Source organism: Pogona vitticeps, chromosome 1 (assembly GCF_051106095.1).
Source record: "Pogona vitticeps strain Pit_001003342236 chromosome 1, PviZW2.1, whole genome shotgun sequence".
NCBI lineage: Eukaryota > Metazoa > Chordata > Lepidosauria > Squamata > Agamidae > Pogona > Pogona vitticeps.
This window is the reverse complement of record NC_135783.1, coordinates 49,043,179-49,068,737: the sequence shown is the minus strand read 5'-3', so window position 1 is coordinate 49,068,737 and position 25,559 is coordinate 49,043,179. Positions and strand designations below refer to the sequence as shown.

The following is a 25,559-nucleotide window of genomic DNA, read 5'->3' as shown; positions in this document are numbered from 1 at the left end:
GAAAGGGCTCAGGGCTATAAAATATGAAAGAAGAGTGGAAGGCCAAAACAATGCAAACCAATGAAATAGAACTACTTTGCAATAAACATTGACATGCCTGAAGAAGTATTAACAGAGAAAGCAGAACTAGTTTTGCTGAGACAGAGTAATTTTCTAGAAATTAGGAGTTTTTACAGAGTCCACATCAAAGTGTGCAGACTCTTATTTTTATGTAGTACAAATGCATTGTAAATCCTTGTAAGTTTTTTAAGCATTTTCAATATTTGTAGGAAGTAGGAGTATATAAGTATTTTCCAATACTTTTCTTATCATTTACAGATGTAGATGAATGTCAACAGCAGCAGCTCTGCACAGATGGGCAATGCAGAAACATAGTTGGATCCTATAGATGTATCTGTGGCCAAGGTTACCAGTTGTCACCTACAAAAGACCACTGTGAAGGTACCGAGTGTAACTTCCACTGTTACCATTTTTCCAGAAAGGATTCAGTCAAGTGATATTTTGTCAAATGCTATTCCAGGAACACTGGTCAAATTTCAGTTTTTGTGGCTTCTAACCATGTTTGCTTAATTCTTGCTCTGATAGAGATATAGGTGGGGGGGGAGGATTATGGGGAAAATACAACCCACAACATATACAAATAGTATATGCCAACATTTTATTTTTAAAACTATACCCATTGATCAATCCGCTTAAACTCCTGGAATTTAGTACACTCCCATCAGATGTGTATTAAATCTTCTTTTTCATAGTTACACACATTACTAGCATTTAGGACATGTGAATTCATATTTAATTCTCCGTTATGTTTCAGAGTTTTCCATTAGATCAGTCGGGACAACAGTCACATTCCTTTTCCCATATGAAGACTGTCACATAATTTTCCACTCTTTTGACATTAAGATGCATGTTGCAGTTACCACAAGATGGAGTAGGATTCAATATAGTTTACATAAACTAAATTATTCATTATAATGCTCTCAACATTTGTCTCCTTCTCTCTTATCCCTCCTCTCTTAAACTTCACTATGACTTACTTTCTCGGTTGGAGGCAAAATTCCCAAACAACTTGGGTCCAGGCTATCTGAGGGACCATTTCTTTCCATGCCAACCTCTCTGGGTTTTAAAATCTTCAGGAGAGGCTTTACCTCAGTCTTCCTCTCATCGCCCTCATAAGGGCACTTGGTCTGGACATGGGAAAAGGCTTTTCCTGTGGTTGCTCCTGGGCAATGGTACTTCCTCCCACAGAAGATCAGGCTGGCAAGGAAAGACCTTTTTTTTCAGACAGGCCTTAATATGTAAAGTGGTGGGTTGAGAAAGGGATTTTAAGGGGAGAGTTGCCCTTTTATCTTTTAAAATGCTTTCAAAAAATTTAAGCACCAGTGAAGAGAAACGCTGGCTATTTGCCTGACTTGGTACAAGGATACTTCAGAGGAAGGTGTCCCTGTTTGCAAGTTAACCTTTATATTACAGTACAGTACTAAAGGGGGTTCGGGTGGTTGTCAATTTGCTGGGTACAGGAAAGTGGATGAGCCTTGTTGCCATAATACGCCCTGGCAGGGACAAGCTGCAGATATGCTTAACATTGTACTTCATGCTTCCAAGGCAGTATAGTAATGAAAGGACATCAGTCCATGAAACATAATATTGAAATCAATGGGTTAATTTTGTAGGAAGTTTTTTTTTCTCCATGAGCATTTCATCTGAACAAAATTTCATACCGCACCATGTATTTCAATCTTAAATTAAGTATTATTTTCCTTCTTGTTCAAGAGCTGTATAAATAGTCTCATACTGATGTTCATGGAGTTTACTCCTCTATTCTATTCTATGGCCGGAGTCCTATTACTTTACATATACTGGTGTAAGTCCAACAGCATAAATCCCAGTGATGAAATTGCTGCTAGTTAAGAAGCCAGCATCCATATTTTTTTTTTGTTATACAGCAGGTGCATAATGTGGTATGTGATGGTAAATACAAACTTCTTAACTGGTAGATATTTGCTACTGAAATTTGTACCAGTGGACATGCACCAGTGTAAGTAACTAATAGGATTCTGACCTTTAAGGCAGAATCTTACTGCAACAGATACTTATTTTGATTATCTGCTACACTCCCCTCTACTGAAGGTAGATAATATTTCAGTGACACAATGCTGTCCCGTTCCTCTTGCGTTAGCCAAGGAACTACTATTTCTTAAGCTGCCCCATTTGTATCTCTGACTCTCTAATAGAGAGAACACTGGTATGATATTATTAATTTAATATCTTCTAAAACCATCTGTTGATATTGGACTTATTTCAGATATTAATGAATGCCTGGAAGACAGCAATGTTTGCCTTGGAGGGAACTGTGTTAATACTAAAGGTTCTTATGAATGCACTTGTCCAGAAGGCTTCCAATTAATACCCAGCAGGGGTTGTCAAGGTATGCTCTGGCTATAGCATTATTATAATAAGAGGCATATTTCCATTCCTTTTCAGTTAATGCATTCCAAGAAAAGCTTAGAAGATATGGTTTGTCCTGTAACTGCAGGATCACAACAGGAGAAGTAACACCTGCTAAACATCTCCTTGGCATGTATCCAGTTGCATAATTCTGTTGGTATAAAGCTTGTTCCATTTGCTTTATACTAGCAGTACTGGGTTTGAAACTTGCACCATTTTCATCCTGGTGCAAGTTTCAAACCCAGTACTTTGATTTCTCTTGCCCACTTTTTTGAGCAAGCACTTTCAGCATCAATTATGACTTTATTATGCTATTTATTCTCTTAATACCTGCACAAGTATTCCCCTTGTATTTCTTCTGCTGACACAACATTCATAGAACTCTTAGATATGAGTCATCTCTAAAGAATTCGCTTTGAATCAAGAGCTTAAAATCGACACACTTTACAATTCTCATATTCTGTCCTTTGTGGTGATATCTGTAGCCACCTATTTACTGTTAGGATGTACCTGCTACTGATTTTCATTCACTGGGATGTAAGATGTACAACCACAGTCTTTAGAAAATCTAAGCAATGCAAGCCCAAAATAAAATTATAAACCTTTGGTCTCTGTTTCCATGACTTTTGCAGATATCAATGAATGTGCAGGATCCAATCTTTGTTTACCTCATGGGGAGTGCTTAAATACAGAAGGTTCTTTCTATTGCATTTGTGAACAAGGTTTTACTGTTTCTAGAGATCACCACTCATGTGAAGGTAAAGTAGACTAAAAACTGAAACAATGCATTTATAAAACAGCCCTATACATGTTTGCTCAGAAGTACATCCCACTTAATTCCATAAGTATGGATTGGATTTTTAGCTTAATTTGATAGTAGTATATTGGAGTGAAGCCAGATAATAATTGATTGAAAATGCAAATCCAGTTGGCTACATTCACAGGTAAACATAACATGTTAAGATTTGTTTACAAAATTTAAGTGAAGTGCATCACTTATTTCATCAAATGGGTAAATGCTTGTAGTGTAAAATGTTCACCATAATATTATCTTTTGAGATACAATTTTCTTAATTCTTTTAGTCATAATATTATAAAGTCTGACGTTGCCCATGTGTATTATTACCACTGTTACCTTTTCTTTGTATAAAAAATGTTTATTCCTTGTTTATTTTAATCAACCTTTAATACCTAGCTACTTCAGCTATGATCTGTTCTAAATATACAGCTACTATACTTGGATTTTTTTAAGAAAAATCTTTGCACATATTCCTCTGAACTATTAATCTTGCCTTTATATTCTATCCATTTGATACTGATGTATGTTCTTATTTTCAGATGTGGATGAATGTGCCAACAGCACTGTCTGTGGCGATCATGGTTTTTGTGAAAATTCTCCTGGCTCCTATCGCTGTCTGTGTTATCAGGGTTATCAGTTTCTACAGGATGACCGAGGCTGTGTGGGTGAGTCATTAAATTTTTATCAACAGCATAGGTTTTCAACTGATCCCTTGTGCATTTTTTTATTTATTATTTGTATTACCTGGAAACATGTTGAAAATGAAATAGGGAATGCTTTTTAGCAGCATAATGGAAAATATTATTAGTGCAGCTAGGTTAACCAGTAAACTAGAAGGGCTCCAGCACACCATGACACGATCTGAAGGGTTCACTTGCAAGCCCAGATCTGCAGCTTTCAGATAAAAGGCAGAAAGCTGATCCTTTTATCTGAAAGGTAATAGCCAGCTTGATCCTTATACAACAACTGAAGCAAAACTGTGCTTGAATATTTTGTCCTACATTTCAGTTTGGAATGCAGCTGAATTCAATTAGACCGTACATAAAATGGGGCATCTTGTTGGCTTATCACACTTGGGGGTAACCCGCACTAAGTCCAAATTCAAAATGGACTACATAGTTAGTTTGAGGAGCAATTCAATTCCCAAGAATGTCAATACAGTGGACAGATCTTCCATTTTTCTCCCCCTCATCAAACAGTAGCCCTAACTCTTTTGCCATGTCCTGGAATGTTTCTAGAATAAATTTATATGTCCCCAACCCCCACTCACTACAAAAAAGATAATCATCCAAATAATGAGTGGTACTATAACGCCCCACTCTACGTCTATTGTTCCACTCCAAAAATGAGCTGAAATGCTCAAATGCAGTGCAGGATATGGAGCAGCCCATAGGTAAAGCCCTGTTAATGTAAAATGCCCCTTGGAAAATGAAAACCTAACAAATCAAAATCCTCAGGGTGCACAAGGAGAAGACAAAAAGCTGACTTAATGTCACAGAAAGGTGATGGTTAGTTCAACTCACACATAAGCCCTCTGAGGGGAATGATCTGCTCACTGGTATTATTATTAAACTTTAGCGAAATTAGCAGCATTGACTAAATTACCAGTGTTTTTGATTTAATCATGAGAATTGGGACTGCAGTAAGCTCTTATCCTCAGAAGGTACTAATCCAAGATCATGACATAAAAGAAAAAATCATACTGAAAAAAAGGCACCTCACTGTTCTCATTTTGAATGTACAGTATTACTACTGAACTGATTTCCATGGATGAATAGAGATTTTTCAGAAAGATTTTAAGTCTTATCCACACAAGTTATCTCATAAATAATGCCATGTGCTGAAACTATCTGAGAAGCCAGGCTCCTCTCTCTGTTAATAAATATGATGTACAGTTTCCGTAGGCACAGTCCTGTGCCCGCCAGTATATAAGAAACGTTACTGATAGCAATTCTCAGCTTTAGCCAAAAATCTGATATTTGTGAAGAAAACCAGTCAGAGAGTGTATTTATGTGTGTATTTTTTAACAATGTGCAGGTAACACTTATCTAGGTTTAAAAGAAAACCTCCTTTCATGGTTTAACTGTTGTGCCAAACATATAGCCACAGTGTTGTGGCCTTTCTTTTCACCATTGTTAGATACGTTAGATATGACCTTTTCAATCAGAAAAGCTCAAGGAAGCTTTTGGAATGAATAAGGGCAAGGCAAGAAATTACTAGGTGAAATGTGCATTATCACAGCATCAGACATTTGTGACTGGCAGCAGCAATCCAGACAGTGTTTTTGGTATCCACTTGTAGTTTGCTCTAGTGAATCAGGGTGCAATTCTGAATCGCAACCATTTAATTCAGTCAAGGTAGCAGTGTCAATTATGCTTTGAAGTAAGTCCAGTGCAGTGTTTTTGCACTGTTTAAGAGGTCACTGTTTTTTCTTTTCTTTCCCTCCCCATTTCTATTTTAGCATGATGTGTTCCTTTCTTGTGTGAAAACATGTTCATCTATCAGCAACAAGCCAAAATGTTGACATAAAACCTAAAGGAAAACAAACTGTAGTATGAGGAGGTACTAGATTTCAGGCACAACTGATACACTTTTACAGATTTTGCCATAGTTTCTCATAGCTATTACAGGAGCTGTTTGAACAAATATTTAGCAAATGCTTCTGTTGTTTCAAATCTCCAGACATTTCTCTTTTTACCTATCATACATTTTGTTTTAGAATCTTGACACTAATCTAAAATTAGTGTCATGTTTAGAGCCATGCTTTCCAGTTAATCAAGCCATCGTTCCAGTGCTAGAGCCACAATTTCAATTAGACCGTACATAAAATGGGGCATCCTGTTGGCTTATCACACTTGGGGGGAACCCGCACTAAGTCCAAATTCAAAATGGACTACATAGTTAGTTTGAGGAGCAAGTCTCCGTGAACTCTACAGTATTCTGTAATTATGAAGCATGTTGTGCAAAGCTTAGGAATAAAAGTGTTTTACAAAACATCCAGACAGTGGAGATCTATTAATGTGATCATAAATTTACACTGCAATAGAAACTTTTCATAGCCTCTTGTAAAGAGATCTGGGGTTTGTACATTCTGGATTTATCATTTTGAAATGTTTCATCCCCTAAAAGTACAAACCTATTGAGTTCTTTGGTATAAGCTATAACAGCGTAATAGATTTAAATGCAGGAGTTTCTGTATAGTTCATATAGATAAAATGTTTTACAGATATTTGGACCTGCCTTCACCTTGGTTCATAATTTAACTCTGAATAGCATAGTATAGTTCTGTCTTGTCCGCTCATAGCATGTTTAATCATTATTGTATTTTCTGATGATCTTGTGATCCATTTTGGTACTTCTGGCAAATTGAACAGTGGTTTACAAATCTCTTTAATAAATAAATTTTCTTAGTTTTCCATTTGACAATACTGGCACACAGATGGCCTATACACTAAATCCCTTTTAATGAAAGAGGTATTTGAATCAATTATGTGCTTCATTTTCCCAGATGTGAATGAATGTGAAATGCTGAGTGGGGTTTGTGGGGAAGCCCTATGTGAAAATGTGGAAGGTTCCTTCTTGTGCCTGTGTTCGGATGAAAACCAGGAGTATGACCCAATGACAGGACAGTGCCGCTTCCGCACCTCACCAGGTAATGTTTCATTGACTCTTAACATAAGTGTTGGTCAGGTGCAATTCTTGGTCTGATGTAGCATTAGAAGAGTCTGAGCCTTTAATCAGCACACAAATAGCATATTTTTATGTTACTATTCATTTTTTAAAACTTTAAAAGCAACACCAATAATAAATGTCAGTGGCTGTTAGTGTTTTTAATGTTTTCATCACTGATTTCACAATTTGAATGTACACTAATAGAATTTCAGTCCCTATTTTTGCTGTCTACCTGCTAAAAGCATGCCCAGTTTTTGCAATCCATAAATTAAAATAGTATTAATTGGATTATTTGGCATTCATACACGTTTTGCCTATTATTTCTGCATGTATTATATTTTCTGCCTTGTCCAACAGCTTTACGTAAAATGTAAGTCTAGTACACAAAAATATTGATTAAAAATTCAATATAATTAGTTTCACTGTATGAAATTTTTAGAAAGCCAACAGAATACCAAGTAAACTGCCAAAGCTTCCCTGTGTGCCAGAATAACATAAAATTCTCAATAATAATTCAGTTAAGCATAGCTGCTGCCTCTTCAAAATCATTAGAAATGTTTCCAAGATGAGAGACTTATCTTGTGTAGGAGTATCATCCAAGAGTAATCTGTTCATTTATGTATTTAAAAAAGGTTTATGCTACCTTTCATCCAGTTCAGATTTAAGCCTTGTGTACATGTATTTGATTCTATCTGTTACTAACAGTTAATACAGTTAATAGCCACCCAGAGTAGACTTCGGTCTAGATGGGCGGGGTATAAATTTAATAAATACAATTACAATATAATACAAAAATACAGTAACAATAATGAAAGCAATGGAAGACCACCATTGAAAAAAAATGTCCCTTTATACTGAAGACTTGCACCTCTGGTAAAGAAGGCGCTTGGAAAGTTAAACTTTTTACAAAGTTTGTCATTATATTCTTGTTTTCTGCTGCGGGCAAACTTTCAACCAGACTTTTAAGAGAAAAGCAAACAAAAGCATCCAGGAGGAATCTTTCCATTGGTCCTTTATTTTTTAAAGGTGGTGCAGTGAATATTCACTGCCATAATACACACTTAATTTTTTTTTCATTTTCTCAGCCCCTCCACAGAGCTGAGGAAGTGATTAATCTGCCAATATCCTAAAATGGCTGTCATATGTAAACTGCTTAACAATATTGGCAAACGCTGCAGACCGAATAGGGTGACTTGAGGTCTGTTTGCCATTTGTGGGCAAAGATTAAACCAAGTGGCATTCTGGCTCTCTTAGTGACCCTTTTTGGCCCCAGTGTGGTCCTGTCCTTTCACACTGTAGACAAGCCCTTACAAAATGAGCATGCTATACCAATCCCAGAATAATCTGTTTTACAAAGCAATATGTTTATTTGATCATGTGGTGATGTAAGATGACCTGGGATTGTTTGAGAATTTTATTTTGTTTCCGTTTTACAGTGAACAATCCTGATTTGTTCTTTCCAAATGAATATGCAGATTCAAACACAATGAGCCCTCAGATTTCAGTTCTCCTAAATTTATGCTGCTTTGGGGGGTGGGTTTCAAAAACATATCAAATGCATAAAAATGTAAATATTAGGAAGAAGTACATAAAGAGATGTAAGCTTTTTTAAAAAAATTAATATATAAATGGTTAATTTTATGAAATACGATTTTTGTGCATATCTTTTAAAGATAAAAACTTGTTGATTAATGTAAAAACAGAGAAGAAGAGAAATATCAGTGCCACATGCAAAACTAATACAAACTAACTTTTGCACATCAAACCTATCAGTAGTCTGCCTAATAAACTAAGTTCTCTCCAACAGTTTGTCATTGCTGTCTTTCTTTGTGACAAACCATGAGAGTTTTTAGTTTCCTTTTACTGACATAATAGTGCGTCCCACCTCAATATAAAGTTGATTGTTGTAATCAGTTCTGTTCTGGAGCTAGAGAATTGTGATCTTTCTTTCAAAATTAATAATTGTTTAAATTCTTAAGCAAAGTACAGCTTACCTCACAGTATCCACCTATGCAAAATGATTTGCTGTCTTAATCAAACCACTTCCAAACCTATCTAGTAAGATTTTAATAATCTTAACAGAATTGTGAACATCTAGACCCAACTCAGTCAGTGCACATTTCTTTTAAAAAAGGTTTTGTGTCTCATTACTTTCCAAATATTCATGAGGCCCACCTGACTAACTCTCAGCCACAGCTGTGTAAACAGCTTGTTTAACAGTCGTGGATACATAATGGGAGAAGAAACTGAAATTTAAAGTATAAATTAGGATTAAATAATCACAGCAAGTTTCAGATTCCATAGGGGCATCCTTGTTAGTCTGTTGCAGCAAAACTAACAGAACCATACCCACAGTGATTGTTCTCTGTATTAATTTGTGCCTGATACCTTGGCTTTTTTTTGTTGTTGTTTAAAAGATTCGGTCTTTTCTTTTGATACCAATTCATACATCTGACAAAATGAAATCAGACCTACTTGTGCTGATATAAAATTGCCAAGTGCTACTAGGCTTTCTCACTTTTTGCAATGAGTTTATTTCTCTGTTCTGCTGGCTCAAATCTTTGGCATTCTTTTCCTTGGAATGTGGTGTCAGAAAGAACTCTTGTGGTTTGGAGATAGAGGGACTGCACTTCCAAGATTCTGGCTCTGGTTCCTCTCAGTGTATGGCCCATGTCCAATGAAAATATAAATTTCAGTAGCTGAGGTACTGAGTCCCCTCACACCTTAAGAGAATCAATTTAGGTTAGCTTCATTTCTGGGACACACGATAGTCTTCATTTGGTTCTTATTGGGCAATGTGTAACAGCAAAAAGATGCTGTAATTTATTAAATCCAGCACATTATGGAAAATTGGTATTATGTGATGAAGAGAGACCACAGACTAGACGAACAAAGATAAATAGAGTCTCCGCAGCACTCTTATTGACACTGGCAAAATATCAACTTGAAGTGAGGGTGTGTCTTTGCTAAATTTGAGTAGTTCTGCCTGTCTGTTTGACACAAACATACATTCTTCTGAAAAGAAAAAAGACAAATATAAATGTTTGGTAACATTTATATGAAATATAAATACTCTGTAAAAACCTACTAAAGGACTGTAGGGTGGGATGTTTGGGTTACATTAAAGCAAAATAAAGTAACATAAGACAACAGGCTTTTAGTGGATGCCTTTCTTGCACAGAACAATCCAAGTACTAGCCATCTCTTCTAGGAGCAGACGTAAACAACTCTCCCATTAGTGGTTATCACAGGGTGTGATGGTAATGTAGAGGGAGGATGTGTCTGTGTCTTGGGAATTTGTGGAGCCCTTCGGCCATCGTAAAGGGTAACCGTGGGAGCCAAAAGGGTTGTACATATTTGAGTCACAACCCTTTCTGTGAGAGACAGACCTATTCTGTGTACAGATTCTGTGCTGTGCCAGTCAATTTAAAGTACTTCACAGTTGTCCTTACTGAGAAATGCACAGCCATTCTTAACAGGAGCTATATGGCCCCCTGGGGGTCACTTCCACATTTTAAGCAAACCATTGACATTTCTTCACACCACCTTATAAGGTTTGTTATGTGACTTATACCGTCTGATTTGGTCTGTATTTCTTTTATATTGTGTTTATAGCTGTGGCTAAAATAAGGTTGCGAATGGCTGGCATTGAATGTGTGTTCACCTATTTTTAATCAACAGAGTACACACATTAGAGAACTGGAGTTAGTACGATTTCATTGTCATATGTACAACATTTAAAGATGTATTAGCATAAATACTTTGCTTACGTACTTTGCCCTTGATATATATTTTACCCATGTTAATTTTAACATAAAACACTGCCCTAATATTTATTTTTTTAATTTGCCATACATATAAAGAATTTTGTAATACTGTCTTGTGCGTGTCCCCAGCAAATTTAATGTTTGAGTCTTTTCAAACATTGCTTGGTCCCTTGACAAGACCCTTTGCATCAATCTGACCAAAGATATATCATGAAACCAGATATTGTATTTTCTTTATATTCCTTTAGCTGGGAATCACAAGTTACCATGTAAATCCAACCCAAACTGTGCTGTTGATAATCCTATCCTAATTGTAGGCCCATGGTCAGATTCATAGTAGTGCATTTCATATGAGACTAGATAATGCCCCCCCCCCCCAGAATAGGTATTCAAGTGCCAGTGCAGGTTATAATGGTATTGCATTACCACTGGGATAATATATCAGCACCATAGCACACTAACATGTAAGGTTCGGGGGCATGACATTCAGGAATTTTTTTTTCATTACATTCATTAGACATGATATGTGAAACGCGTACCCGTATTGCTTGATTTTTTTTAACTAGACTTGAAAAATTCAAGATTTATCATTGAGGTTTTATACACTAAGGGTAGATGAAATGTTTAGCTATCAGCCTGATTTGTGTGTCACAAACCTGATTCTTCAGACACTGCTTTGGGCACTCAGGAACATATTGCAATCTCTTACAGTAGTACCTCGGTTTGCAAAACGGATCCGTTGTGCGTGACATTATGTAGTATGGAAATTTCAAGGGACAGTGCTATAGGTGCAATGCACCCTGGGAAAACCCTTTCATAATGTGAGGAGAAAAAAGAAAACAATGTAAACTGGGGCTTTATTTCTTGTGGATTTGGGTTTGTAAACCAAAAATTACATAAACTGAGGCATTTGCAAACTGAGGTACTACTATACTTCATAATTCAAAGTGGATTTTGAAAGGGCTTCTAAGACTTGGTCTGGAAGCAGTACCAACAATTTATTTATTTATTTAAAATATTTTTACCCAGGCTTTCTCCTTGAAAAGGATGCAAGGCAGCTTACAACGTTGAAATACAATATTTACAGTTGAAAACAATGAGGTTACAACTCTGGTTAACATTAAAAGACAATATTTGAAGCTAAGACCGAAGAGTATAAAGAGGCATCTTACATCATTAAAAGACAGTATGAAAGCTAAGAACAATAAATATACAAATATAATTCTAAAATGCCACTCTAAGAAACAGAAAACAGAAGTATAGTAGTACTAAAAATGCAGTCAAAGCAGTAATGCATAGCATTACATCTAAAAATCTTAGTTACAGAAGGAAGGCTCGCCTAAAAAGAAAGGTATTTGCTTGTTTGCAGAAGGACAGCAAAGATGGGGCTAATCTGGCCTCCTGTGGGAGGGAGTCTGGGAGCAGCAACAGAGAAGTCTCTCTCCTGTGTCTTACGATGCACTTAAAAGGTGGCCTCTCCTGATTATCGTAATACCCGAGCTGGCTCATAATGGGAGATATGGTCTTAGAGATAGCTTGGAACCAGGCCATTTGTTTTATAAGTTAAAACAAGCACTTTGTATTCTGCCTGGAAACTGATCAGCAGCCAGTGGAGCTGTCTATCAGCGCGGGGGGGGGGGGGAGATGTGATCCCTGTAACCAGCCCCAGTCAGCAATCTGGCTACTGCATTTTGGACCTGCTGAAGTTTCGTGACACTTTCCATCAGTCGGGGTGATTTGCATTTCTCCAAGTAATAGATTCCAGTTATATCGTGGCAAACTATTTTTTAGGGAAACCCAGCAATGGAGCAGGGAACTAATATGATAAAGGGGGAGATATATTATGATTCCTCCAGATACAGTGAAATGTTCGTATAGATTTTTAGTAAAGTGCAAGGATAAGACTGGTACATCTCAAAATGCCCATGTTTCGTTAATGATGCTTAGAGAATTGGGTGTGAGCCATGAGATCATGAACTCATTTCTCCATCTGGTCTCTCTCTTGTTTTCTCCACTGCTGATTCCTCAGACCTGATTGCAGTTACATCAAGGGCAACATTACTCAAATATACAGTGGGGTCTTGACTTAAGAACGGCTTGAGTTAAGAACATTTTGACTTAAGAACCGCTCTCATAGGAAAATATTGACTTGACTTAAGTACTTAGATTTGAGTTAAGAACTGAAAAAAAAACCCACATGGGAGGCAGGGAAAGTGCAAAATGTGAACTTTCAGTTAACTGTTGGCCAGTGAAAAGGGTGCCTGTCTGCTTCCTCACTCCTCCCAGCGTTTAGAGAGTGGATTGGGAGACAGTCTTCGGACTGCCTGGTACTGCCTGGACTGTATTTTCCCTGCCTTCCCTGAACCTTTCTTGACCTAAGAAAAAAAAGAAACAAAATATCCCCCTCTAGTGGTCGAAGGCGGAATAGCAGCTTCCCATTAGTTTCTATGGACGGAAAAGAGCAGATACGGATCAAATGGTTTTCAATGCATTCCTATGGGAAATGCAGATTTGACTTGAGAACTTTTTGACTTGAGAACCGCCTTCCAATACGGATTAAGTTCTCAAGTCAAGACCCCACTGTATCTAGCTATGATGTGCATGATTTGAAATTGGGATGTAATTAATTACGAAATCCTATTTGAAAGGGAAATTGCTTAAGGCTGCCATTGGGGATTCTGCATGCTGTAGAAACAGAAAGGGAAGGGAGGGCAATGCAAATGTGCTGTTCCACCGCTTGGATCTGCTCTCTTAACTGATTAAGTGAGACAAGGATTATATTTACACAGACCCATTTCAACAGTCATAGTAATCGTTCAGAGGTATATGAAATGGTTGTTTTGTATGTGGACTTAAAAAAAATACTTCACATTGATTTCTGAATGTATTGTTCATTTTTAAAAATCTCTGATGGATCTTTCATTGTTCTTAGATTTACCGGTAGATACCAAAGACCCTGCAGAGGAGAAGAAGGAATGCTACTACAATCTAAATGATGCAAATTTTTGTGATAATGTGCTGACATCCAATGTTACAAAACAAGAATGCTGCTGCACTTTAGGTGCAGGCTGGGGTGATAATTGTGAGATATTCCCATGTCCTGTCCTTGAAAGCGGTAAGTGACCATTTTCTGTGTACTGGATTCTGTTGATAACCTCATAATGTGATGCAGTTATACTTTACGTCTCTTACAGTGTAATTCTTAACATGCTTACTTGGAAATAAGTTCTGTTCTGTTCAGTGGGACTACTCCCAAGTAAAGTATAGGCGTGGACCTTTAGTCTATAATTCTAAACTTGTTCAATTTAAGCTCCATGAAACTTGAGGATGTGACTATATAGCAAGAAAAATGTGAATGAATTTCCTATGAAATTGCACACAGGAAACGGGGTTTCCCTGAGTGAGTTTGCTTTAGCCAGCCACACAGGAGTCAGGACAGAGAGAGAAGGAAATTTAACAAACCTTGTTTTCAGTTTGTTAAACTATCTGTGCAGGATCCCTCCAGATTTGCATGAGGCACAGCTACCTTAACAAGCTGTCTTAACAAGCTGCCAAAGCTTCCAGTAGTGTCCAACCTTGGCCCTCCAGGTGTTCTTGGACTTCAGCTCCCAGAAATCCTGGCCAGCAGAGGTGGTGGTGAAGGCTTCTGGGAGCTGTAGTCTAAGAACATCTGAAGGGCCAAGGTGGGACACCACTGCGGGTTGTCCTAACCAGCAGTTTGCAGTTTCCTCCCCTCCCTCTGCTGATTCCTTGCTCATTTTTTTCCTTTTCTTTAAGTCTTCAGCTGCTCTAGTGCACCATAACTTCTTTTTTTCTTCTTTATTGATAAGTACCACTCAGGAGACCGCTACACTGATGAAATCAGCTCAAGTGACTACACTGCCTAAACCAACACAAATGCATTAGATTGGGGGGGAAAGTAGAAGCTCCAGTGGTGGAGGAGAAAAGTGTGGTTTGGGAGAACACTACAGGCTGATTCACATTGATTCCTGTAGTTAGCAGAAAATAATATGAATCAGACCATCCCAATCCCAGAGCATTTCCTGCATTATTTGTCAATATAGTCCTCACCTGTGAGGTACTTATCAATTAAGAAGAAAAGGATTAAAGTGTTAGCTGTCCTATCTTAAAGGCACTCATATCAAGGCTCCAGGTGGCATCAAAGAATATGTCTAAATTGGCTCCCTTTAGTAATTTGGTACTGTATTAAAAGAAGAGTGAATGTTTACTGTTAAATATCTTGCAACAGACAACCAAAGCCTTGAAATACTGTTTTCCTGAACTGTTAACTCCTGGAGTCACCCAGGCAACATGGCTGTTGTGGGAACTTTTGTCTAAAAAAAGGAACATCACTTACCCGAGTTTCAGTAATCAAAATCTTTCAATATTCTAGATATGCTTAAAGTTATCTAGTGTATTATAAAGTTCCTTTCTATTCAGGACACTTTTCGGAATCCAGCTTTTCTCTTTAGTCTAGAGAAAAGGGACCTGAGGGGAGACATGATTGATATGTATTAAATTGTGCAGGGGATGGATAAAGTGGGTAGAAGGAAGCTTTTTTCCCCTCTCACACAATGCCAGAACCAGGGGACATCCACTCCAATTGAGTGTTGGGAGAGTGAGAACAGACAAAGAAAATATTTCTTTACCCAGTGTGTTGTTAGTCTGTGGAACCTCTTGCCACAGGATGTGGTCATGGCATCTGGCTTAGATGCCTTTAAAGGGGAATTGGACAGATTCCTGGAGGAAAAGTCCAACACAGGTTACAAGCCATGATGGGGATCTATAATCTTCAGGCTTAAAAGGAAGGTACCTCCAAATGCCAGATGCAGGGGAGGGGCATCAGGAGACAGGGATCTAGTTGTCTCGTGTGCTCCCAGGGGCATCTGGTGGGGCCTCTGTGAGATATAGGGAGCTGGACTAGATGGGCCCTTGGCCTGATCCAACAGGGCTCTTATATTCTGTAAGTCCTGTCCTCTCACAGGCACATCTGGCCTTATGAGAGGGCCTATTCAGTGGCTGATCCCAAATTATGGAGCACCTTTCCACAAGTATTGAGGTTTATTGTTACTGTCCTTCCTTCCACTGGAAGATAAAGACCTTTGTAAGCAGGCTATCGCCAACTGTATCAGAGAGTTAAGAAATAAGTTTTAGTTCAGTTCTCTCTCTCTCTCTCTCTCTCTCTCTCTCTCTCTCTCTGTGTGTGTGTGTGTGTGTGAGAGAGAGAGAGAGAGAGAGAGAGAGGAACTGATTTGAAATTAGTAGTATTTTAATATTCTATGAAATTAGTAGTCTTTTAATAGTGTATGTTTAATCTTTAAGTAATAATATACTAGCTAAAAATCATGTTATGTTATATCAGGTGTTCCACAGTGACTGTGGAAAATCAGAGATCTGTGTTCATCATCATTTGCACCTATGAAACCGGTGCTATCATGTTCTTATGGGTATTATCTATAAACAAGTAACTCAGTAGTATTAAAACAATGTGATGTATAATGATGTAAAGAGTTCTGAAATAGTGTCTTATGCATGTTCATGTTCCCAAAGATGTATAATGTTAGAAATAAATGTATAAGATATATGAGGTGAAAAATTAAACCGTAGGAAAAGGGAGTGCTGCTTTAAGATATGCCGATTAGTATGCAGAAATTGCCATCCGTTTCACATTGTGATGTATGGATCCAAATTCTTGATTTGTTTTCTCCTAATAGCTGAGTATACTGAACTGTGCCCAGAAGGGAAAGGGTTCATACCCTCTGAAGAGTCATCTTATGGAGCTGTTGCACAGACCTACAAAGGTGAGCGCCAGTTGGACAGACATTATGGTTTCAAAACTCCTGAGATAAATGAGAGCTTTTTAAAAGTCTGTTTTGATATAGTGCTGTGATAGTGTTTTATTTTATTTTATTTTTAAATTGAGAATTCCTCAACTTGGTCTGGAAAGTATCTGCAAAATCCCATCTTGGTGTGCATCTCTGAATCACGAAACCTGCAAAGTAGACTAGCTGAAACAAATCAGCATGTTCTGTTGATTTATTCCCCAAAAGCAGCTTCTTTCTGATTGAGTGAATCTGTGTACAAATTTTCTGCTTGGTCAGAACCTCTGAGATAGTTCACAACACATATAAAATGAAATAAAAACTATTAAAACCGGCTCTACAACAATGCAATAAAGTTAACTAAGACAACAATAATTTTTAGAAAAACATCAAATAAAGGACAAAATACCCACATGTTAATCCCTTTGAATGCAACTGAGTTAGAAACTAGCGTTGGCTTGTTCCACTGGGACCTATGAGATAGAGCGTAGAAATGTCACTGGAAACAAAACCATCATAGCAGCCAGCATCTCATACCATGGATATGGAAAAGTTGGACACATTAACTTTTGGCTCAGGAGTGCTGGGGCAGCAAACTACACAGTCACACAAAATCACTCCCTTGGAACCATGTTCTCTTGTTCTAGAAATGACTCACAAGATGATTACAAAGAGATGGATACTGAATCAAGTTATTAAGAACATGAGTCAAGAATAGGAAGGAGAGAATGCACACAAGCCTATGCTCACCATATCTGTCCACCAGTTCATACAGACACATACCATATCCATCCTGCCTCACACTCATATCCATTCTTACATGTATTCACACAAAGAAACACATAACCATCTATATTTATAAAGACACTCACGGACCTGACAGGGCTGAGCAGTATCCGAGTATCTGCCTGTAACTCCAGTATAATAAATCTAGAAATATTGTTATTGTATGATGATATGGAATGTATTGTTGATTAAATCCTGCTGAAAACTAATTTTAAATTATTCTAAGTAGGCCAGTCTTCTTCTATGCAAGTTTGTGCCAGTTGGACCATTTAATAGTTTCCATTACTGTTTTTGCTTTTGTTTACACATGCATTTATTTTTATGAGTATTGTTGGTACACCTGTTTAGAATTCATCATTTCACCTTCCAAGCATGTGATTCTCATTCATCAAGTCTAGATATGCCATCCTTCAGATATGTGAACTTTTAAAAATCCTTGTTTTGTTAGCATGTCAGTTTGTAAAAATTGAACTTAAAGCTGCCCAGTTTCTGGAAGAGTAGCTGCAAAAATATTTGTATAGCCAATTTGTCATTTCTGGAGAATTAAGTATTTCAGTATTTTGCCTTTAGAGCTATTTAGCAGATACAGAAAATCTTTTCTTGCATAGCTTCCCAAACTGCCTTGATATAAATGTAATTCGATTCCATTTAAAACAGTGGGTTATACCTGAGTGGTTTGATCCAGCCTTGTGTAGTCCCAAGATACATTTAAGAAATATTACAATAAATGCATTATAAACTGAAGGAAAAAGTATGGATAAGGAAACAAATGCAGCAAAAAAGAGTATGAAATAATTTATAAAACTGAAAGCTTATGTGCCCAAATATATTTTTCTGTAAAATATTATTAATAATTTATTTTGCAGGCTGTCAGTTCCATCTTCTAAGTATGAACCTCACTGTATGGAAGGCATTAGAGCTACAGAACAATTTTCCCTAAGTTTGTAGAAATGTCTGTCTGTCAGTTTAAGTTATATCAAAGCCCCCCAGATACCAGAATGATAAGTACCTTTAGAATTCTATGCAGTAATGTTTATAGTTATGATTGTGTAAAGGAAGTCACTATGACTGGAATCTCCAGAGCAGGCACCAAAAACAAATGGTCAATTCTCAGCAGGATTTTAAATCACACACAACATGGAGCAAGAAAAGGGGCAGAAAATTGGGGTGTCTGCTTAGCCAACATAAGCAGAGAGCATAAATGTAGTTATGAGGGTGAAAGTATGATGAGGTACTTCTCAAAAATAGCCGTCTTCCGAACACTAACTCCAAAGTAGTCCCATTGGCACCAGCAAGAGGCAGCTGGAGGATCATTACTCATACAGTATGTGGAAACAGGACTGTGTGTGCCATGGAAATGGGAGTTGTTAAGCAGACCGTGCTGAAATAAGTAAAGTGCTTGCTATATTTATTTGCTAAATAGACAGCAGTATGTCTGACATTACACAAATGAGTCTGTGTGGTAGTGAAATACAACAGACCTGACTTTATGTTAGCCTAAGGCATCAACACTGATAAAAACAATTCAGCTGGTAGTAGGCCATTGATATATACTAAATATTCTCTAAACATTTGAGTCACAAGTCTGCACAATTGTACCCATATAGAGCTGCAGTCATAAATCTGGAAATATAAAATAAAAAAGCAGGAGATAGCTGCTGTGGAGGCAGCGAGTACTGTTGGTAACTCCTGAATATTAACTTTACCAGGCAACTCTAAATGTTAAAAAGAGAAGTTTGTCAAGTACAGACTGTATTTTACCATGAACTATGAATTGTTTCTCGTACCAATCACTAGCCTCAGCAATGGTACACCCTAAGTCTTTTGCTGTAGTCTTTGTGATTGTCTGAAAAGACTCAGGTGGTGGCTTTAACATAGGGAAATTGTGAATAATTTGAAAAGCAGCAAGAAAGAGACGGAGGCTAGATATCTAGCCCACCATTTCTACCTTGTTAATCCCGTTCCCAGGCCACTTTCCCCCAAACTAGAGAAAATACATGCCTTGGCTGAGAAAGAGGAGGAAGCAGGCAAGGCTGAGGAACTTGTGGCCCTCCAGATGTTTAGGGCTAAAATTCTTTACCATGGGTCACAGTGGTTGGAGCTTCTGGGAGCTGAGGACTAATGTCTGCTCTCCCCTGAGTGAGGAAGTTCAGAGCTGCTAAGTGGGTTTTTTAAAATGTATGCCATTATCATTTTTCCGCAGATGCTGATGAATGCCAGCTCTTTGGACAAGAAATATGTAAGAATGGCTTTTGTTTGAATACCCAGCCAGGCTTTGAGTGTTACTGCAAACAAGGCACATACTATGATCCTGTCAAACTCCAGTGCTTTGGTAAGTATGCAGCTTATTAAGTACCCCTTCACTCTCTGTTCATCTGGAAACAAATATTAGGAAAGGAGAACAAGATGTATTCTGACTTTCACCTACTCTGCAGATAGTTCACACATGCAAGCTGGCTGCTTGCTTTCTCTATGTGATTCATCCAGACTGTCCTTGGCAGCTTAGAGAAAAAAAATGGCTGAAATCCAGTAGTATGACTTATACCACATAAAGCTGATGATATCATCAGTCATGGGGATCTTTTGGAAATTTAAAATTTCTGAAAATTTAATCACCAAAGGTCCCGAGGCTCCGTTGCAATCTACAGAATTGGGGAGGGGGGAATTCTTTAATTTCTGACATTGCCACCACCAGCAAAATCACAACAATGGTAGGGAGTTTTGGAAATTCAAGATTGCCTGCCCACTGTCCTGCAACCTCCAACGGCTTCCTAAGGGCAAAAAATATCCCAAGGGGGCTTCACAATCTCCTGTTGGGGTGGAACTGAAGAATAAATTATAGTATTAGACTTCAGCCATTGGGTTGCACATGGATAAGATTGGCAGCAATTTGCTTGCTTGCAGCAGGTGGAAATAATGAGGATGCAGCTTCTACAACTACTGCTGGCTTTGTCTGGTTGAAAATATGCATCATTTAATTTATTCATATGTTATTTAATATAATCCTGATGATGATTTATCTTTTTGGGTTCATGTTTATATTACAATATGGTTATCTACACTACAAGTATCAGAGTGCACACCAATTTATAAATGCAGGAACAGCAATTGTTATCTTAAAGAGATTATAATCTGAAACTTAACGGAAAGCAAAGAACACAGGAATTGAATGAACAGATGAGAATACATGATTATTAATGCCGTCGCTCAGGCCTACAACAACGGAATGGGCCACTGTAATAATTAATGGGTCTTTCCTTGAGGGCAGGTTTCCATCTGCCCTCAAGGAGTCACTCATTAGGCCCATTAGGAAGAAACCCAGTTTGGCAGCGGACAATATTGGCAACTATAGGCCCGTCACCAATGTTTCTTCCTTAAGCAAAGTGGTCGAGAGGGTGGTGGCAGACCAGCTCCAGGAGCACTTGGATGAAACAGATGCCCTGGATCCATTTCAGTCGGGCTTCAGGCCGCGCCATGGTACAGAAACGGCATTGGTTGCCCTGTGTGATGACCTGTTGAGGGAGGCTGACAGGGGCAAAGTGTCTCTGCTGGTCCCCCTCGACATCTCAGCGGCCTTTGATACCATTGACCACGGTATCCTCCTGGGCAGGCTCTCTGAGATAGGAATTGGTGGCCTGGCACTGGCCTGGCTCCGTTCCTTCTTGGAGGAGAAGTACAGCTTGCGGAGAGTGTTTCGGCCCCATGGAGTCTCAATTGTGGGGTTCCACAGGGGTCAATCATCTCCCCAATGCTGTTTAACATCTATATGAGGCCGCTGGGTGGGGTCATCAGGGGATGTGGAGCTTCGTGTCACCAGTACGCTGATGACACCCAGCTCTACATCTCCTTTTCACCAACCTCAGGAGATGCCATTCGGTCCCTTCAGCGCTGCCTGGGGACTGTACTGCAGTGGATGCAGGAAAATGGGCTGAGGTTGAACCCGGACAAGACAGAGGTACTGAGGGTGAGCGCCCCCACAGTTGGGGGCCTGGGAAACTCCCTCTCTTTTTGAGGGGTGACTCTTGCCCCCAAGGATAGGGTCTGCAGCTTGGGGATCCATCTGGACCCGACGCTCACTATGGAAACTCAGGTGGCGTCGGTGGCCCGTACCGCCTTTTTTCACCTTCGGCAGATAGCCCAGCTGCAGTTCTATCTCGATGTTGGGGCGCTCACTACTTTGGTTCATGTGCTCGTAATCTCAAGATTAGACCACTGTAACACGCTCTACATGGGGCTGCCTTTGAGGCTGTTGCGGAAGCTCCAGGTGGTGCAGAATGCAGCGGCCAGACTACTTAGTGGAGTGAAAAAATACCAACACATCTCACCCACTCTGGCCACACTGCATTGGCTGCCCATTCAGTTCCGCATCGACTTCAAAATGTTGATGCTTATGTACAAAAGCCCTAAACTGTTTAGGGCCTTGATACTTGGCGGAACGCCTACTCCCACCAAGAACTACCCGTATAACTCGATTGAGTCAGGAGGTGAGGCTGAGGAGCCTGACACCAAGGGAGGCCCGTAAGGAAAAAACAAGAAATCAGGCCTTCTCGGCGGTGGCTCCTCGCCTCTGGAACAACCTTCCTCCAGAGTTCCGTGAGGCCCCGTCACTGGGTATTTTAAAGACCCATCTCAAAACTTGGATGTTTAAGCAGGCTTTCCCTGCAGATAACACTTAACCTTTTCTTCTTTAATTTATTTTTTGTTATATTGCCATCTTGAAAATATGTCTACTGCTTATTGTTGGCTGCTTATTGTTATTGTGTATAGTATATTGTTTTTTTGTTATATGTACATTTCATTGTGTTTATATGTCTGGAAGCCGCCTAGAGTGGTCATTTTGAACAGATAGGCAGGATATGAATTAAATAAATAAATAAGTAAATAAGTAAATAAGTAAATAAGTAAATAAATAAGTAAATAAATAATTTAAAGCTCACATAAGCCTACATGTAGGATCCCACACATGTATTTGACACAAACACCTTTTCTCTACCTTTCAGGCTATCTGTGGTCTTGCTCCATCCTTTGTCTTTCTGGTTTTCTTTCGTGGTATATCCCTCCGTAGTTCTTTTGCTCTTTTACCAAGCTCGACAAGCCAAAGGTTTTGCAATTGCATTCCCTTTGCTTTGCTGTTCCCTGTTCATAGAAGTTGGCCGAACAGACATAGTATTTTGCTTATCTCAAGACAGTGTAATCCCCTAAACATTTTTATGCAAAGTAAGTTTGATTCTTGTGACACATGTCATCTTAGGAGAGGCATTCCTTTTCCTCTCCTTTTGTTTCTGAGAGAAGGGCATGCCTCTTCTCTCTTAGAAGAGACCACACCAAACATGCTAAAACAAAGAGAAAAAGTTCATTTTAGAAAAGCCAACCCTACATTTCCACAAAAGAGTGCCTCTTCTAATACCCTCTTAGAAGAGGCATTCCCCTTTCTCTCTGGCTGTCTCACAGAAAAGATGTTGTCTCTTCTAATACATTTAAATAGAAAAGGCATCTCCCTTTATTTTACACACAGGATGGAACGCCTTTTGTGAGATGGTGCGTACCTTGAGTATTTTTTAAATAAGAAGTTCTATTTAAAATAATATTTTAATTCACTTATTCATTCATTATGGGTTTGCAAGAGCCTACATGCATAACAGGCTGCTTTTCCCATTCCAGTATATGAAAAGAGCAACAGGAATGCAACAAATGATTTATTATGTCTTTCTTTCCATCTTGTAGAAAATTTCTCTAGTTGTGTAAACTATATATATATAGTTTACAAGAAATAAGTACTGTATTCTCTTTAGTAGCCTTGTTTGGTTTCTGAGCATGGAATACAGATCTCATGAGGAAGGACAGTAGGGGAACATCATTGCAACACCTATGATTCCCATTTCATCTAGTTTCATCACTAATTAATATAGAGCAAGGGAACTAGGAGACTGTGCTACAGAATTCATGCAAAAAATAGAGGGAAGTAAAGGCAGTAGCACAACACTGGTGTTCTAAGAGAGAGATACAAATGAAAGGAGGGGAGAAAGGCTAGATACTTGGAGAAAACAAGAAACCCTGGGAGAATGGAGCAACTAGATTAGAGAGATCACAGGTGGGAATGGATGAGATATACAAGTAGAAAGATAAGGCAAGATGTTACATCCATGGAGGTTTTTGAAGTTCAGGACAAGGAGTTTGTGTTGAATCATGGAATCCTGCAGAAGATAGCATAGGAATTTAAGGAGGGCAGTCACATGATTGGATCGATAAAAGAGATTACAGATTTTTACAGAAGAATGTAACACAGATGTGAAGGGAAGCCCTGGAAGGGCAGAGAGAAGCTTCCATTATTAAAGAGTGTTTGCCATGGAGTCAGGAGGTAGTTACATATTCTGATAAGCAACCAGAGAATAATGAAATGAAAGAAAAACTAAGTGTTAGTTTGTTTACAATATTTTCACTCCACCTTTCTCCATAAAAGGACTCAAGGCATTAAAACAATAGCTAAAACAATAAATTGAATAAATTATTCAAATATTATAACTAAATGAAATAAACATTGCATTAAAATGTTAAATAAAAGCATTATTAAAAGATTAAAAGCAGCGAAATAATAAGCATCCCAAATTTAAAACCCGTCTTAGACAGGCAGTCACTAAGGGAAAGCCTATTTGAAGAGAAAGGTCATCACCTGCTTGCAGAAGGCCGGCAAAGATGACAGCTGTATGTACTTATTCAGTATACAGTACTGAATGGGTTTCTCTTGGTAAAAATATAGTAGCTAGGAGAGAGAGAGAGAGAGAGAGTACCAGTGACACAAAGATAATAGGATGAGGAGGGCCCCATATGGGTTCATTGCCACAGCTAAGACAGAAGTGACTAAGGGGCTGCATGTGTCACTTATAACATAAAATGTGTGCACTCAGCATTCCATTCAATAGCTATATTCCACTATTGTGCAACTGTGTTGGTCCCTCAGTGATGTCTGTTGATTTGGGGTCCCAGCTCAATTTCTTGTCAGTGACTTTTAAATACTTCATCATGCTGCCCTTGATTGCCCAGCATCCACATTTACTGAATGCAAATCCAGCACTCACCATGTCTTGCTTGACCTTGTTTTCATAGAGCTGTCGCTCAAACTTCTTTACACAGAACATCTTTAATCAATGGGATTTGCTGTCATAAAACAGTGGCAATGGCCTTTAATCTAATCCACCAGGGAAATTTTTTACGTTTTTATAAAATAAGTATTTTTGGAAGAAAAGTCTTTTGGGTACTTACTCTAATTTTGTTTATCTGGTTATATGTGGACATCAATTGTGCTGTGCAAAAGCTAGCCCTTTCTTCTTTATTGAACTCTTCTTTGGTATGTGTGGTTTTCTGCTTGTTAAAAAATCCATTTGAGGAAATTGGTATTTTAGAGCACAACTTTTTTCCCCAAACAGGGGCTGATATGCAGTATGGAATAGCAATTCGTGAATGTGCTCCCATTAGCCTCTTGAAACTGCATACTCATTCACTTTTTGCCATTTGACTGAAAATTATTCCTAGTCACGACCTTGACTTCTGCAGTTAAAACAGAAAACCATTCTGTGTGGAATAAAATAATGAAAGGAAACCACAGGAAGAGACTTAATCACTTTGGTTCCAAATAACTTTTCCTTTCCTGATTGAAAGCCACTTAACTCCTTCAGGTTGCGTAGTTGCTTCCTCCCTGGGAAATGAACTAGACAGGGATAAAAGTGGAAGATAATGGTCAGACTCTTACTGGATTATTATGCCAGTGTCAGCATGATAGCATAAATTACAGTGGCAAATTGCCACTAGTTAATAAGTAACTGCTTGTGTCCCTCATTGCATGCCAGTCATATTCAGCCAGTCACTAACTAGTGGCAAGTCTCTGCAGTGATTTATGCCATTGAACTCATGCCAATGTAACTAACCAGTAGAATTTGAGCTAATATGTTTGTAATTTTTGATCCAACATATCAGCCACCTTTCTATTTTTGTTGTGCAGAGAAAGAACATTAGTGAATTGTCTCCAAAAACTTGCTTGCTAGTGAATCAGGGCAAGAAACAAACCCTCAAATCACCATCTAGGACAGTATGGGCACCTAGTGGTCTTCCAGACTCCATCTACCATTCCTTATCATTTGTTATGTTGGCTAGGGATAGGAATTGCAGTCCAACAATGTTCTAATGGTCTTTGTGCATGAGAACAACCAATGGAACATTCTTTGAACCATTCTCCATTTGGATATATGACAATGCTGGTTTTAATGCTGA

At 38.5% G+C, this 25,559-nt stretch overlaps 1 protein-coding gene across 23 annotated transcripts in view; it reads left to right on the top strand.

Moving 5' to 3' along the window:
* The window catches only part of LTBP1 (latent transforming growth factor beta binding protein 1), a 298,040-nt gene that overhangs the window by 246,985 nt on the left and 25,496 nt on the right, over positions 1-25,559 (top strand). For all 23 annotated transcript variants that reach the window (XM_072992302.2, XM_072992246.2, XM_072992234.2 and 20 more), the window contains 8 exons: positions 319-441; positions 2,306-2,428; positions 3,081-3,206; positions 3,787-3,912; positions 6,756-6,899; positions 13,619-13,801; positions 16,401-16,487; positions 19,498-19,626. In XM_072992302.2, coding sequence (XP_072848403.2) covers positions 319-441; positions 2,306-2,428; positions 3,081-3,206; positions 3,787-3,912; positions 6,756-6,899; positions 13,619-13,801; positions 16,401-16,487; positions 19,498-19,626 — 1,041 coding nt within the window. The remainder of the gene's footprint in view (positions 1-318; positions 442-2,305; positions 2,429-3,080; positions 3,207-3,786; positions 3,913-6,755; positions 6,900-13,618; positions 13,802-16,400; positions 16,488-19,497; positions 19,627-25,559) is intronic.